This window comes from Geotrypetes seraphini, chromosome 10 (genome assembly GCF_902459505.1).
Source record: "Geotrypetes seraphini chromosome 10, aGeoSer1.1, whole genome shotgun sequence".
NCBI lineage: Eukaryota > Metazoa > Chordata > Amphibia > Gymnophiona > Dermophiidae > Geotrypetes > Geotrypetes seraphini.
The window spans coordinates 73,725,935-73,742,691 of record NC_047093.1 but is presented as its reverse complement, the minus strand read 5'-3'; the positions used below and the strand labels follow the sequence as shown (position 1 = coordinate 73,742,691).

Genomic DNA, 16,757 nt, shown 5'->3' with positions numbered 1-16,757 from the left:
GCTTTCTTAAACTACAAAAGATCGCAGAAAGAGGAAGGCAGGCAAAAATATTTGGAAAAGTTAAGAGAGGCTGGTTGAATAGTCTGGAAAGCAAAGATACAAATGGAAGAAAAAATGTCGACATGGGGAGACAAGACATTTTTTAGACAAATGCAAATAGGGATGGTAGAGTGGTAGACCCTGATTGATTTTCAGAAGGTTGTGTTCATGAGGAGCTGACTAAATTAAAGGTAGACAAAGTGATGGAGCCGGATGGGGTACATTCGAGGTTGAAAAGGTGACAGCGAAAGCTAGAAGAATGCTAGGGTGCATAGGAAGAGGTATGGATGTTAGGAAAAAGGAGGTATTGATACCCCTATATAAGACTTTGGTGAGACCTCATTTAGAATATTGTGTACAATTCTGGAGACCTCACCTTCATAAAGATATAAAAAAGTCCAGAAGAAGGCTACTAAAATTGTGTGTGGTCTTCATCATAAGGCATATGGGGACAGACTTAAATATCTCAATATGTATACTTTAGAGCAGGGGTGCCCAACACGTCGATCGCGATCGACAGGTCACTTCGCTCAGGCGACCCCAGTCGATCGCAGAGCGGGTTCCCTTCTTTCCGTCTCTTTTTTTCCCCTCCTGACTGGCCTGCTCCTGAATTCTGCTGCTGCCTCCGCTGCTCAACATTAAAAAACAAACAAAAAAAAAAAACGGCTTGGAGAATTTATGCTCCGGGGGCTAACGTGTGCTTGTACCAGCCTCCCTTCTCTTCCCTCTGAAACCGGAAGTTATGTCGGAGGGGGGGGGAGAGAAGGGAAGCCAGCACGCACATGTTAGAGCCCCATTCGCGGGCTAAAGCGGGAGACAGGTCAGTGAAGCTTGCGATTTGCTCTTCTTGCTGCCAGGTCCTGCCTACTTTCTGTTTCCTTAAAGGCAGGACCCGGCAGCATTTCTCCCAATAGGTCGATCTTGGGCCGATCAGCCTTCCTCTCCCCGATGTCAATTCTGCCGTCGGAGAGGAAGTTCTGGCCAGCGGAACTTCCTCTCCGACGGCAAAACTGACGTCGGGGAGAGGAATGCTGGTGGGCCTGAAGCAAGGAGAGCTTGGCCGGCGGCGGGCAGGCTTTGGGGGCCTGTTATCCGATGGCAGTGGCAGTTGCAGTGGCTTCGGGGAGGGCAGGGAGGGAGAAAGAGGGCAGGCAGGGAGACGGAAGAAAAGAGAAACAGAAAAAAAGAAAGGGGGCATGAAGAGAGAAAGAAAGAGAGGGCAGGGAGAGAAGAAGAAAACGTTGGGGGGGGGGGGAAATGAGGTCAGGAGGAGAGGAAGCATACAGGCTAAAAGAAGGGAAGAAAGATTGGATGCACAGTCAGAAGAAGAAAGTGCAACCAGAGACTCATGAAATCACCAGACAAGGTAGGAAAAATGATTTTATTTTAAATTTAGTGATCAAAATGTGTTTGAATTTATATCTGCTCTCTATATTTTACAATATTGGTCCCCTTTTACTAAACCGCAATAGAGGTTTTTAGCGCAGGGAGCCTATGAGCGTCGAGAGCAGCGCTGGGCATTCAGCGCAGCTCCCTGCGGTAAAAACTGCTATCGTGGTTTAGTAAAAAGGGAGGGGGTGGGTATTTGTCTATTTTTTTGTACGGTTGTTACTGAGGTGACAGTGCATAGAGTCATCTGCTTTGATCTCTTTGAAAAAAACCCGGAATAGGAATGATAATTAACAATTCTATGCGTACAGTGTGCGTTGTGTTTTTTTTAAATTTTATTGTTGGTAGATCATTTTGACTTGGTCATTTTAAAAGTAGCTCGCAAGCCCAAAAAGTGTGGGCACCCCTGCTTTAGAGGAAAGGTGGGAGAGAGGAGATATGATAGAGACATTTAAATATCTACGTGGTGTAAATGCGCATGAGTCGAGTCTCTTTCATTTGAAAAGAAACTAGAATGAGATGGCATAGGATGAAGTTAAGAGGTGATAGGCTCAGGAGTAATATAAGGAAATACATTTTGCAGAAAGGGCGGTAGATGTATGCAACATTCTCCCAGAAGAAGCGGTGGAGACAGAGACTGTGTCTCAATTCAAGAAGGCTTGGGATAGGCACATGGGATCTCTTAGAGCAGGGGTGTCCAACTTGCGGCCCAAGGGCCGCATGTGGCCCCGTGAAGTATTTTGTGCGGCCTCGATCAAGGGCGATGCAGTGTTTTCCTCTGTTGCCTCCGGGTGTTTACCATCTTGCTGGCTCCCTCCTGTATCTTGCTGCAGCATTTGCACGTTTGTGCGGCCCCCAGAAACATTTTTTTCGGCCAATGCAGCCCAGTGAAGTCAAAAGGTTGGACACCCCTGTCTTAGAGGAAGAGATAATGGTTACCTTGGATGAGCCATTTGGCCTTTATCTGCCATCATGTTTCTAAGTGCAAAAAAGTGGCCAAACTGACCAGATGACTACTGGAGGCATGAAGGCACTGACCCCCCTTCTTCCCACCCCCCCAAGATGTGAATGAAACAGTACATACTAGTTTGTAAAACAGCTTCAGATGTTATGGCCAGTCCTATTAGAGCAGCAAGCAAGTCTCTGGAGTAGTCTAGTGGTCAGTGCAATTGATTGCAGAGAAGGGGACTTAGGCCCATGTCCCACTCTAACTAGTACACTTGTGGTAGAAAGCTTGAGCCCTCCCAAACCCACCCAAAACCTACTGTACCAACATAGAGGTGACACCTGCATGCATAAGGGCTATTGGGGTGGTTTACAGTTGGATATAGGGTTTTGGGTGAGTTTTGGAGTGCTGACAATATAATGTAAGAGGGTTAAGGTGATGTGTGTACCTAGGACTTTGTATGTGAAGTTCAATACAATGCACCTTAGTGTTCCCCACTACTGTGCTGGGATGTCTATGTGGCTGCCCCTCGTATGTCCCAATGGCTGTTTCTTGTACATTTTCCATTTGGACTTTTTTTTTTTTAATGGTTGAAAAAGATATGACGCACTGAGGACAAATACATCTAAGAAATGACCATTTTCAAAACAAAAAGATAGACTTTTTTTTATTTTAAAAAAGGTAATTTTCTCTACTGGATTTTTGGACCTTTTTCCCAAAACACCCCAAATTGGATTTAGACGTCACATTGGAAAATATCCCTCCATGGACTTTTCCTCTAAGAACTTGTCCAAATCTTTTTAAAATCCAGATATGCTAACTGCTGTCACCACATCTCTGGCAATGAGTTCCAGAACTTAAACGATTTGTTCAGTGAAAAAATATTTCCTCCTAACAGTATTTCCAGGTATTTTTGAAAGAGTAAAAAATAAATTCACTTCTACCTGCTCTGTAACACTCTGGATTTTGTAGACTTCAATCATATTCTCTCTTAGCTGTCTCTTTTCCAAGCTGAAGAGCCCTAACCTTTTCTCATATCTTTTATTCCCATACTTATAATACTCTCTTTTAAAACTTGTATCCCCCCTTACACACACACACTATTTTTGAATATGCATTTTTATACCTATACTTGTACATCCTTAATAAATGGAAAATGAGAGTTGGCTTGATAGTTCAATGGCTGCATCACCTTGCGGGAGACTTGGGTTTTGCTCCCTCCTGCTTTTGCTTCTTGGCCTACCCAGTTCTGGAGGTTCTGTGAAAACAGTATAGTCTCAAACTGCCTAGAATGAAGGGGAAAATCCTGCCATTCCTGTAGTAGCACAATTGGATTCTGACAGGAACTGGAGTCCTAAGCTCTCAGCAAGATGATCATAGCTGGAAGGGCTCAGACCCACAAGGGAAATAGAGGCTTCAAATGGGAATAACCTAGGGAGATGTAAAAGAAAGGTTGTGCTATTTGCAGAGAAGATACTGACTGAATTTGAAATTTGAAGGACTAGTCATGGATTTGTCATTAATTCTGTACATTTGCTATTAGAAATTAAATACAGATGAAGTGGGAGCACATATAGGAACCCTTTCTTACTCATTGCTCAGAAACTTTGTTTATGGATCTTCATTGTTCATTTGTTTTATTGCATAGTCTTGTGAAGGAGAAGGGATTTTGGAAAGGATGCATTGGAAGAATAAATGGGAGATTTATATATAATCTTCTTAAAAAAATTGGAAATTCCTGTCTGGATCTTTATGTTTGACAAGCAGTTCCTTTTCCTTAGTTTATATTATATATTTTTATGTTTTAAGTGTGATGTGCCTTTTTGAAACTTCAAATAAAAAGACCTATAAAAAAAATTTTTTTAAACCCATGAAATACAGATGAAGTTCAGTTCTCAAGTTCATCTGTTATTGACCTCAATCCTCTATAAAAATAGAAACCCAGGAGTTCTAGTTATTTCCACCAATAACTTGCTTTGCTATGCAGTTCATAAAATTACATACATCTGTCATTCCAAACAAGTACTTTTGTACATACATGGATGTGTGTAATAGTTGGTTGGATTTTAAAAGCAGGAAATGATCTATTGCACCAGGTGATGTGAATAGGAATCCACCACCTCTAAAATTAAGGTTCTGTCAATGCATTGGAAATGGACACCATGATTTATATCTTGTGTTTATGACCTACACAATGTTTAATTGTATGGATCAACAGACATTACTGGTGTATGATTTTCTTGGTCGTTAATTGTAATAAAGTGTATTTTATTTAAACTACTGGTTTCTCTGTGCCTCTAAAAGGTCTCACTATTCTGATCTATTTTCTTTTACAAGCATATTTCTTTGCTTTTCCTTGGTTCAGGTCACAAAAGATGGTCAAACTAGATTACAAGATGATGTAAGAAGGAGAGATTGCAAGGTAACTGTGACTTGTGAGGACATGACTTACCTGACAGCACCAGTTGCACAAAAAAAAAACCAACCAAACGTGCATTCGCCAGGTGAGGTATAGCATATGCAAACATTGTGCTTGTCTCATTAAGCGCTCTCTGGATAGAAAGTAGCAGCCCTAATTTTTACAAATGTATCTCAGTAAAATACTTGGGTGTTAAAAACCCTCTTATGTTGCTACCAGACAGTTTTTCTCACTGAAGCCCTCCAAGGGGGAGGAGAGGGAGTGTGTAGTTTATTCTGTAAATGACTATACAGTACTTCAAATTGCATTCACCAAAATGTGTGTTGGCAGAAAATAAAATATTTAATGTTCCTTATTGAGAAGCTGAATCTTATTGATTTTAGGGTTTAGTTGATGTGTAAGAGAACTACCCCACATGAAATAGATTGTGATGTGTTACTACTACCAGGTAAGATGGCATTTTGAGATCTGAATATCTTTTAATCTTTTATACTATTGGATCCAGCCATTCCTTAACCTTTCCAGCGCTGAACTACATCCCTCTGCAGAGTTTCCAACAAAGGATATCAGCTTTATTCTGCTCATTGGTAAGTACCATGAAAATGCCTAACACGTGGGTTTTGTTTGGGAAAGGAAAAGAGACAAGTAAACAAAAAGTAAACTGGAAAAGAAATAAAGAAATGCAAAACAACCTTAATTGATGAGTACTAGCTGTTTTTGGAAACCATAGATTATGGGTCACAGATGAACCAAAGTGGTACCCAAGACTCTGGAACATGTGCTTTCTAACCTGTATTTTTCTCATCCTAGCCTATAGCATGTCACCGAGCACTATAATGCAGTGAAAGCTTGCTGTGAAGGAACTTTCTCAAAATCAGTGGTGGTCTAAGGTTGTGCTGTCTATTCTCACCTGAAGCAACAAAAAGCTGGATAGGTCTAAAGCTTAGTATGCAGGTGGTGGAATCTTACAACAGCTAACTCTCTCCTAGAGTCACAGATTATCACTTGGGTACATAAGGTTTCATTCAATCTATTTGGGGGGTTGATATTTCACTTTATGCACTCAAAAGTGACTCATTCGGCCTGGATAGGACTGACTTAGCCATTCTCAGGAATAAGGCTGAGGTGTCCAGTCTGAATCCGCCCCATAATGCATTGCAATATTCAGGACAGGTCAGGCTTGAAAGAAGCAGTGAACATAATTTCTGGGCGACCAGGTAATGGAATTCTTAAAACAAAGGTCATTTAGTTTTGAAAATAAACCCTATTTGTAGTTAGCAGCAAGGCTTATTTTCTGGGGAACAACCTGGAACGCAGTTCCGCCACCTTTTTTCAGATTCCAGAGCCAGCAGGGATGTTCTGCTCCAGTCCCCTACCTTCCAGGCAGCCTGCAGAGCAGAAGAAGGAAGGGGGTAAACCTGGAGCAGAGCCACTCTTGTACCTCCGGCCCCCCCTGACTGCCCTTCCCTTCAACTCCACAGTTCCATTTCCTTTTTGCCTATAAATTTAAGCTCTGGTTGGCAGTTTATTGTCAACAGAAATGTAGTATTAAAACAAATTCAGTCACTTTATTTAATTCAAGTATCTTTTTTCATAAAACAGATGCTATTAACATGCCATTCATGCTCAGTTTGTTATATTGTTATCGTGCATAGGAACCTATTAATTTGTGGTAAGGTTTTGTGGTTAATTGCCATAATTACCGCCTGATATGTTCTTATGATAACTTGCAAAGCCTCTACGTTAAATGTTAGGGGTTTCCCCAGGAACTTCCCTTCCAGTTAACAGAAAAAATTAATGCTTGTTAACTGTACGGCAGATAATATGATGCACTTAGCTGCATTTACTGAAGTAGTGTTAATTGCATGTTTTAATGTTGCAATTTTATTTGATATGCTGCAAATTTACGTAAATGCATGTCTAGACCTAATAAAGTATAAAATCTGCTATGTTAATTATGAGGTGCAGCTCCCTGCCTATTCCATGCCTCTTTTCCATGTTAACACAAAAATGGTAAACACCTAATTGCAAAGGTGCTGCATGAATAGTAAGCATGCACTAACTACTATGTTAACAGCTGATGCAACTTTGTAAACAGGCCCTACAGAACTGTATCCAATCAACAGGAAAATCTCTTTGGCTCAGTCCCGTAAGATACTCCTAACCACATATTTCACTGGTTGCTAGAGTAGTTTGAGAGTGGTTTTCCATGTCCTTATAGATATTTTACAAAAGGCAACAATGAGTGTCATGAGGAATGGAGATATATATTATAAGAACCACCCAAACAGCAGCGCTCCATGTGTTCAAAATTAACAAATAATAGAATTAACAAAACTGTTATTTATTTAAAAAAGAATTATTATTTTTTTTACTTTTACATTCTTTCAATAAATAAGCATCAGAGTAACCTAAAGAGTAGGAAAAAAAGGACCTCTGAACTTAACCCAGGAAATAAATTCCTTGGAATAAGTTATAATCATTGTTCCAAAAAATTCCTTTAAATTCTTAGTTATATAATTTAATCACTATAAATAACTATTTCAAAATAGACTCCACATTTAGGGAGCTTTTTATAATACTTTTTGCATGTCTCAGGGCTCCTTTTACTAAGCTGCGGTAGAGTTTTTAGCGCGCGCTGAAGATTAGCGCACGCTAACCCCCGCGCTACGTGGAAAAACTAACGCCAGCTCTATGGAGGTGTTAGCGTCTAGCGCACGCCGCATTGTAGCACGCGCTAAGCGTGCGCTAAAACCGCTAGCGCAGCTTATAAAAGGATGTCTCTCTTCCTAGCTGGATGACCTATGCAAAATTGGATATCATATGTCTTATTTTGAAAAATATGTTCTATCCCTGGGCTCTTTTATCCCTCAGTGTACATAGGAAAGACAGTGCCTCACAGGAATCAGCCCAAGAGCAACTTTTCAAATACTTTACAAGACCATGAAGACTCGTATTTTATAATCGACCTATGGACAAAAAAGATGGCATGGTGGGTACTGAAGCCACTTAAAACAATGTTCATATGCTGGACAAAAAGGAACAAAGCATATGGAACTATCCAGCAAATGGCATCAGGGCTATTAAGCCCCTGCTTTATTCTGTCTGCTCCAGTTTCCACTGCTGTTTAAATTGATCAGTTCCAAAATTTCTTGCAAGCACATACCACTGACTTTGCTGGTTATGTGCCTAAAGCATTTCCCAGTAACACAGGACTCTTTGGCAACAGTTTCCAATATAAAAAAAATGGATCCTACTTTATCCCAGTTCACACCACCACACACACCGAATACATAGAAATGTATTGTCAATAAAATCTGAAGCAATTTTTGAACTGGAAATTTTGCTATGTCAACTCTTATTTATATAAAATAATAAACTAAGAAGCTGAGCACGTATTTATAAAATAAAATTGCTTCCCATGCTATCAGCTTATTTTTATACAAGGACAGTGGCCAACCAGAGGGGGTACTGTGGAGTCTTGTGCATGAAGGGAAAGGTTTCTGCTTAGCTGCTGATTTACTCCAAAAAGCATTTGGAAAGAGCAATAGATGCTAATTTACTTGAGAAAGCAAATTTATGTCTGAACAACTACATATGCATTTCACTTGGTGGTGTAGTTACAGGACTGCCAACTAGCTGCAAGTATTCAGGGAAGGCAGATCCAGTCTTGGCTTCACCTGTCTATATGGTGGGCTTGCTATCCTATAATTTCTTAGGGAAAAGGATAGGGACACTAGAACTGAAGAGTCCAGGCATGAAGTGGGACAAGGCCAGGGACTGGACTGATTCTACCTCAAGAGAACTGGAGTCCACTGGCAACCATAATAGCCCTATTGGCTACAGAAATCTGAAGTCTTAAGAGACTTTAGTACCTTTTTTGACTGGAAGAGAAACTAGAAAGGTAAACATCTGTATTTCATAATGTAATAAATCATCCCAAAAGTTGAGCAAATTCATAACTATAGATGGTAAGAAAATACATTTTTTAACCAAAAGAAAAATCTCCCAAAGCTTGGGCATGGACCCTTATTTCTTTTGCTTTCTTGTTAGCATTCCATAATGGTAAAACTTTATCGTGGATGGGAAGAAGAAGACAGAGGTAAAATAATTATAAATGGATTTTTCTCCTATGGGAAGTAATTTCTGCTATACCATTTTAAATGTCTAATTTATTTATTTTAAAAACACCTTTATCCAAAATATTAAAAAGATTTGAGGGGACAATAGATTTTTTTTCACCATAGGTACAAGTATTTGTGGGGCTTTTTTACTAAGCTGCAGTAAGCACTGATGCATACTTACCACACCTTAATATGGCCTACTGCGGAGTGCACGCGAGTATCTTGCAGTACGTTTTGCATATACGCATGCTACCCAAATGCTAAAAAATAGCTGGGGATGTGTTTGAGGGTGGAGAGTGGGTGCGGCTATGTTACTCAGTTAGCACATGGGCACTGACACAGCTGATTATTACAGGATTAGTGCTTGATCCCTTACCACCTACAAAATGGGCGTGGTAAGTGCTCATGCACTAATGGTCATATGCTAATGGGAAAATCAGCACATGACCATTATTGCCAGAAACGTAAAAACCATCCATATACCGGCAGTGCTAAAAATGGCCTTAGCGCATGAGGAAAAACCCATGTTGGAGCTAGCACAGGCCTCTCTTTAGCACTGCTTAATTAAAATGACCCCTTCATGCCATGCACTGGTCGTAGCACATGAGTCCACACACTTCTTCGGATGATCCACCTTTATATTGGATCATGATGAAGGGCACTTGGTTGTCTGGAAAATTTAATTGTTACAACACTTTTTAAATGCTGTTCTGATAAAAGGTATGATTATATCATAGCGCAGTGCACAGCTCTGTAGCAGGACTAAATCTATGCTAGCCTGAATACTGCTAAGAGAGGGCAGATGTTGCCAAACCGGGGTGTTGCATGGAGATCGATCCCTTGTGTTGATAATGCACTGCTCTCATTGCAGGTAATGCACAGAATTTGCCCAACACTTGGAGATAAAAAACTGCACCCTAAATGAAGAAATATTATTGCTATGGAGTGTGTTGTGAAAAAATTCTGTGTATGCTCGGTGGAATTATTAGAGAACTGACAGGGTTGGTTTCCCAATACTCTTCCAGTATAAGGGTGAAAGATTTTCACCAAAGTCATCATTCTCCATTATTAGTTCTTAGACTATTGAAAGAAAGGGTTTAAAACAGTCGCATAGCCTCACCAAAATAAGCTTTAGGAAGCATCGCTGCATCCAATATGTAAGAGGTCTGGAAAATAAGTATTTTAGAAAAAAAATTACCAGAGTAATAAACTGCACTGGAAATAGAATTTGGATTTTAACAGCATGAATTCAGACTTAAAATATAAAATCAAGTAAATCCCCCACTGTCTTCACATTGGAAAAAAATATATGCACCTTTCTGACTTTGTAGCTGAAGAAACTCAAACGTTCAAAAGAGATGAGTAGGTTCAATACTCCTCAATTGTGTTCTCCAGAAAGATGTGTCGGACATCCAGCACAGAAGCCAGCTCCAGGATCTGCTTCTGCAGGATCTGATTCTCCACTGTTTCATCTCTTGGCAGCTGAGGGTATGTTTCTGGATAGTTTCTCGTCTCCTGTGGAGGAAGAAAAGGCTCTTTGAGGGAGACAGTTGCCAAATCATTTAGGGCAAAGCTCAGAAGACCAAACACATCCTGGATAAAATAAAAGTTGTTTTCTTTGCACTGTTCCAAGAGACTGTGCTTCAAAATTTCACTGCCTGATTCCTAGTGGTTCATCTGAATGTAACACTAGGGATCAGGCTGAAAAAGTAAGGGATATAAAAGTGAAGAAACATTAGCCAAATAAATAGATACTATCAAGCACACAGGGGGGGATTTCAAAACATGTACTTTTGTAATATTTCTTATAAAGTGCCTATTTTATAAACAACAAACAAAAATTGACCCTTAATACTCTACAGACCCGAAGGTCAATGAAGACAAAAATAAAAACACTGTGGAGACGACGATGTCCAAGATGCAGGACTTTATTAAAAATACAGTCAATTAATCCACATGACAAAATGTCAAAGACCCCAAAAAATGGGGACTAAGGACCACGGTCCATGTTTTGACGACCCTGTCTTCCTCAGGGGTCCCTGAAAGTCCTAATGCGAAAACGTGGATCAAATCCTAAAACCTAAGGTGGTCAAGTATGGGAATGGACTGGTCCAAGTAGAAAACTCTGCGTGATTGAAAAAACAACAATAGCTGGAGGCCCTGATTCTATAAAGGGCGCCTAAGGCATGCCTAAAGTTAGGCGTGCTTTAGGCGTTCCAATCTAAGTAGTTAATGAGCCAATTAAGGGTCTTAACAAGTGATAATTGGTACTTAGGCGTCCAAAGGACATAGATGCCACTTTGTAGACGCAGCCACAATTTCATGGACACCCATATTTAAAACTCGTTCCTAACTCAATAGGCGTGAGCATGGAATGGGCGTGGTTTGGGCAATGACTCAATTTGGGCAGCCTTTGATTCATTTATATAACACTGAGCGACCTAGGGCATCCATATGATGCCTATATTGTAGGCAAATTAAAACCAAGTCTACTTTTGAGATTAGTTTGGGCTTCAAATAGATCTGAGTTCTATGGACCGAACTTAGGCACTCTTTGGACATTCTTCCGGAACTTAGACATAGTTTGGATGTCCTTAATGTGATCTGCTAAATAGCTCTCTGAGCTTTTATTTTTGCTTTATTAAGCTCAAAATACATTTAATAAGGTACCACATAAACGGGGCACATCAAAACAGATATATTGCATGCAAAACCTATTTTTTTGGACTGCACGAACCTTATAGAGAAGGGGGAGGGGGTAACCTGTTAAGAGTCACAGATACAACCTTGACTGCCTTTCTAGACAGGTTGGATGGGCCATGCTAGTCTTTATATGCCATTATTTACTATTATCAATTACTGAGACCACTGAAAGGAATTTGCATGCTTTTGGCTATGACTGCTTTTTAAATTTTTGTGAACAGTTTTGGATTTATGTTTTGAATATTTTCATCTCCTTGTGGATTGAACCTTGAGACCGATTGGTTCTCACCACATTAACTTGACTGGTGGAAAATGTTTTGCAATTGGATATTTTATGCCATGTGATTATAGTTCATAAGAATGCTGATGCTATTTTCTTTCCAGAACATAGTCTGCAAAGAATGTTTTTTTAAAATCATATATCAAATGCATGACCCATATCCCTACCAAGGCAACAGAGGCACTTATGTGCTCTTACAAAGTAGGCTCTCAGACAATCGGTAAGAATACATATATACTTACTTTGAAGGTATAATGTGTACATATACTTGATAAAATATGCATGCACACATACATTGCAACTCCAAACTACATCTCTTGGGTGCCTATTGGCCATGCAGTTTATAACCACCACTTTCCATGTATAAACATGGTTTATATTGGAAAAATGCTTTATAAAATTACTCCCCATCCCTTGTTATATAGCTGACTAGTTCAGACACCATATAAAAACTGTTAAGAGCATACAGTATGTACACAAACTGTGTCTTCCTGGAGTCATCAATTAATGAAGGCTAAGATAAAAAGCATGCTAACTTAACTGTTCACTATGACAGATGTTCATTTGTTTTATAAACCCCGCAGTAGTATGACCAGATGTGTCGCAATGGCTCCTCCTTTAATTGTACTTTTAAAAAATACCATGGGTGCGCTATAATACTAGCAGACAAGTAAGGAGGTGGAACAAGATCTTGCATGTTTCATATAACTAATGATTTTAATTCCCAGTTCAAGCATGGCTGCTGAATGCTCTGCTACATAGGCACATCTCTAAGGCAGCAATAGACAGTGACAATGTTCATGCCTACCCTGAAGTTCTTGTGCAGCCTCATAGTTGCTGAGCAGAAGATAAATCTTGTTAGCAGCAAGCGAAGAAATTCATCCCCAAAAAACTGAAGAAATGCCTGGTCTGCAGAAAGGAAGAGGAGGATTAATTAAATACAAGTGGGGAGAACTTGTGTAAAGAAAAAGAATAAAAGCAAAATAATCTTCTGAGAAAAACACAATGATAAAAGATGTACTTCCTTCAGCATCTTTACACCCTCACCCAGAATCTGTCATTTTTATCATGACCTGAATTTGGGAGCTGGATTTTCTACCCCAAGAAAGTGCTCTGAAGATATATGATAATTAAAATTATTATGAAAAGATAGATTATACAAGAGTTGTAGAAATGTGATTGACCATTTTTTAAAAGCATTTGTAAGATTAACAAAATAGTAGTAAAATCAATTGTAGCATACTTATCCTTGAGAACAGGAATCTGTAGTGTGCTACCTCTTATGGGACTAAACTCCCCTTTTACAAAACCGTGAAAGCGTTTTTTTTAGTGCCGGCTGATGTGCTGCTCCCAACACTCATGGAGTTCCTATGAGTATCGGGAGAAGTGCAGAGCAATCAGCTTGCCGGCCTGAGCTAAAAACCACTTCCGTGGTTTTGTAAAAGGGGTAACTTAATCACAATCAGCACAGAATCCAAGTAAGATGACCACCACACAATTTCTTAAAACACTAAGAATAGACAGTTTATCATTTAATTTACATTAGCAGATGCAGTTTTTCTATAAATCACCACACAATCTGCAAGAGTATCAAAAAAGTTGAAATGCGTGTATTCCACTCAAGTTTTGAGGATCTGCTCAACAAATACATTTGTAGACATATGATGAAACTTTCCCACTCTTTTACAAAGCCGCACGGCAACAACCCTGAAGCCCTTTAAATCTATATGGGCTTCGGGGCCTTTACCGCGTGGCAGCCGCTAGCGTGGCTTTGTAGAAGAGGGGGTATGTGTTGTAAACATTGTCAGGTACGAGAGCCTTACATTTAAAAAAAAAAAAAAAAAGATAAAGTGAAATTTCAAAATGAGGCCTTGCCCCAGCACTGTCATAGAAAGATTTACCTATAGAGCGGGAGTGGGTGATCAACTGTGTGATATCCCGGATTATTTTTCGAAGGTATTCTTGACACTTATCCCACAATCCTTTCCGCATGCTTGATAGTCCAGAGACAAATAGGAATGCCATTAATGGATTGTTCAGAAAGAGCGTGAAGAGACTACCTCGCTGAGATTGGTCTACAAGGCAACAGAAAACATGATGTATATTCCAAGAGAGTTTCTTGAATAAGTGGAAATTGAGACCTATTACAAAATGTCCCCTTTCATAGCAAATGTTGTAACAAACAAGGAGGGACCCTTTTACTAAAGTCCAGTACATTTTATACTTAATGTGCTTTAATAGCAAAATGTAATATCTGGTAAGTGCAAGGTGGTGTAATTGTTGGGGGCATATCCAGCATTGTCCTTTGCTATTACCACACTGAAATGTTCTTTACCACAAAATAAGACTATTCAAAAATAAATGCACTAACTGCAGGGTGCAGTGCACACCCATTTTCCATTCCCTAACAAGACATGCAGTTAGGCCCAAATTCTATATATGGTACCTATCAGCATGGCACTTACTGTGAGCCTATGGCTCCTGCTATACATTCTATAGAATTATGCTTAGCGGTGTACATGGCATAACATTTAGGCAAGGAAAACCAGACCTAAATGCAACTACATTGCGCATGGATTGGGCGGTATTCCTAACTTTTAGGAATGCCCACAATCTGCTCATGCTTCTCCCCTGTTCACATCTCCTTTTGAGATTCATACACTAGAAATGATGCACACCAGTTTTTAGAGTGTGCCTACCAAGATGTGCAAGCACGTAACTTCTAATTAGTGCCAATTAGAATCAAATAAGTGTTAATTGCCAATTAGAGAATGACACGGGGGAAAAATTTGTCCCCTTCCACATGAGTTTGTCACCGTCCTGTCTCCGCGAGCTCGGTACCTGTCCCCACAAACCATTTGATCCCATCCACACAAGCCTCAAATAGTTTTATACTGAACTTCTTTTATTAAAGTATAAAAAGAAACAATATTCAGTACAATTGTCATTTTATAAATCAAAGTTCTAGCTGCTGAACTGGAGAAAGAGATGCTGAGCTGGTAGGGCTTTCCCTTCAGCGTCTTCTCCCCACTCTCTCTTCTCCATTTCCCTTCAGCGTCTTCTCCCCACTCTCCACTTCTCTTCCCCATTTCCCTTCAGCATCTTCTCCCACTCTCCACTTCTCTTCCCCATTTCCCTTCAGCGTCTTCAGCCCACTCTTTCTTCCCCATTTCCCTTCAGTGTCTGTTCCTCTCACCCCCCACCCTTTCTCCACTTCCCTTCAGCGTGCACGGTCCAGCAGCCCCCCTCCCTCCCAATTGCCGAAGTTCAGGCAGTCCCTTCCCCTCACCTTGGCGATTTTCTGGGGTTTTTTAGTCTCCCAGCTGCCTGAGCCAGTAGCTAGGGAACCCATGTATTTGCACTTGTAAATTTCAGGTCCTGCCAAATCGCTTGCCATTATGGAGCTTCCTGCAATTAACTATACAATGGAAACAGCAGAGCTACATCCAATCAGCTCCAGTCACGCAGGCTGCCCAAACACCCCACATGCTACAGTTCTTCTCAAAGGGCACCTCACACATTGAAATGGCCTCAAGACATCGGGAGCCGACTTAAAACAGCCATTGATGGGATTGGGTCTCTTAGCTTATGTCGCAACCAGCCTCTGTATTTGCATAGTTTTACAATCAAGACTGATTAATTTATGCATCTCTTTTTATTTTTTTTATTTATGAATCTTCAGTGCACTGTTTTAATGCTTGTGTTGCTGTTTCCCATCTTGCACGGCTTGGTTACAAAGCCAATCTGCTATTCCAATTAACCATCAAATCGTGTGTGGCTGCCAAAACTTCTCCTCTGACGCAACTTCCTGTTTCTGATTGTGTCAGAGGAGAAGTTTCAGAAGACACGCGCGACTTGATGAAAGCCAGCTCGGGCAGCTGGGAGACGGAAAAAAACCACAAAATCGCCATGATAAGTTGAAGGGAAGGGAGGGAAAGAGATGCCTGATCAGTGACCGCGCGGGTACCCGACCTTAACTGCAGAGACAAGGCCATTCACCACTCCACGGGGCAGTGAAAGGCCTTGTTCCCATACCCGCGGTAACGACGACTTTTTCTAACACCATTTTGGTGGGTTACCCACAGCTATCCGTGGATAACAGCCACCGTGTCATTCTCTATTGCCAATTATTGGCACCAATTTGTGTGCACAACCTATTACACCATGTACAGAATTTGGGGGTTAATTCATAAATTAACACAAACTCTCATGGTAACAGCACACACCAATTTATGCAGTAACTTCTTAATGTACTTAGTAAAAGGGATCCTTAAATCTTATCCAGCAAAGAAGAACCAAGTGAATGGCAAAAATCTAGCATAACAAACCCACTGTTTATAAAATATTTTCCACATTTAAAGGAGGCTTCACTTAATAAAATTGCACAGCCAAAACTAAACATGCCAAAACAATAGTGCATATTTTTACATGTTCTGATCATAGGCATTCCTAGGGGACAGAGCATGAGAAGTTGTGATATCACATACATGTGAAGTGGCACTTTAGAAAAAAAACATCTAACTCAGAGTATGGATGCCCAAGTCTTGTACATCACATATGGAGGTTCATTTCTCATATATTGTAGCCCAGAAACTGCTGACATACAGTCTGCTCTAAAATACATGAGAAAATGGACATTGAAGTGCTTGTTGCTTCCAGCATTAACATTCATTTTACAAACTGAAACATCCAAATTATGAATGGAGCATAACAAGGGACATGGTCGTCTTTGTGACAGCATTACAACATCCATATTATAAAATGACCAAATAAGAGTTCCATGTGAAGGAGTGGCCTAATGGTTAGAGCAGCCAGCTGAGAACCAGAAGTTGCTGGTTCAAATTTCACTGCAGCTCT

The 16,757-nt window shown here is 40.3% G+C and overlaps 1 protein-coding gene across 3 annotated transcripts in view; it reads right to left on the bottom strand.

Annotated features, from left to right (window-relative positions):
* Window positions 1-2,947: 2,947 nt before the first annotated feature.
* The window catches only part of SCAI (suppressor of cancer cell invasion), a 247,948-nt gene continuing 234,138 nt past the window's right edge, over window positions 2,948-16,757 (bottom strand). For all 3 annotated transcript variants that reach the window (XM_033962135.1, XM_033962134.1, XM_033962136.1), the window contains exons 15-17: window positions 13,802-13,975; window positions 12,709-12,809; window positions 2,948-10,432 (exon numbers count right to left, since the gene is read on the bottom strand). In XM_033962135.1, coding sequence (XP_033818026.1) covers window positions 10,286-10,432; window positions 12,709-12,809; window positions 13,802-13,975 — 422 coding nt within the window. In that variant the 3' untranslated portion in view covers window positions 2,948-10,285. The remainder of the gene's footprint in view (window positions 10,433-12,708; window positions 12,810-13,801; window positions 13,976-16,757) is intronic.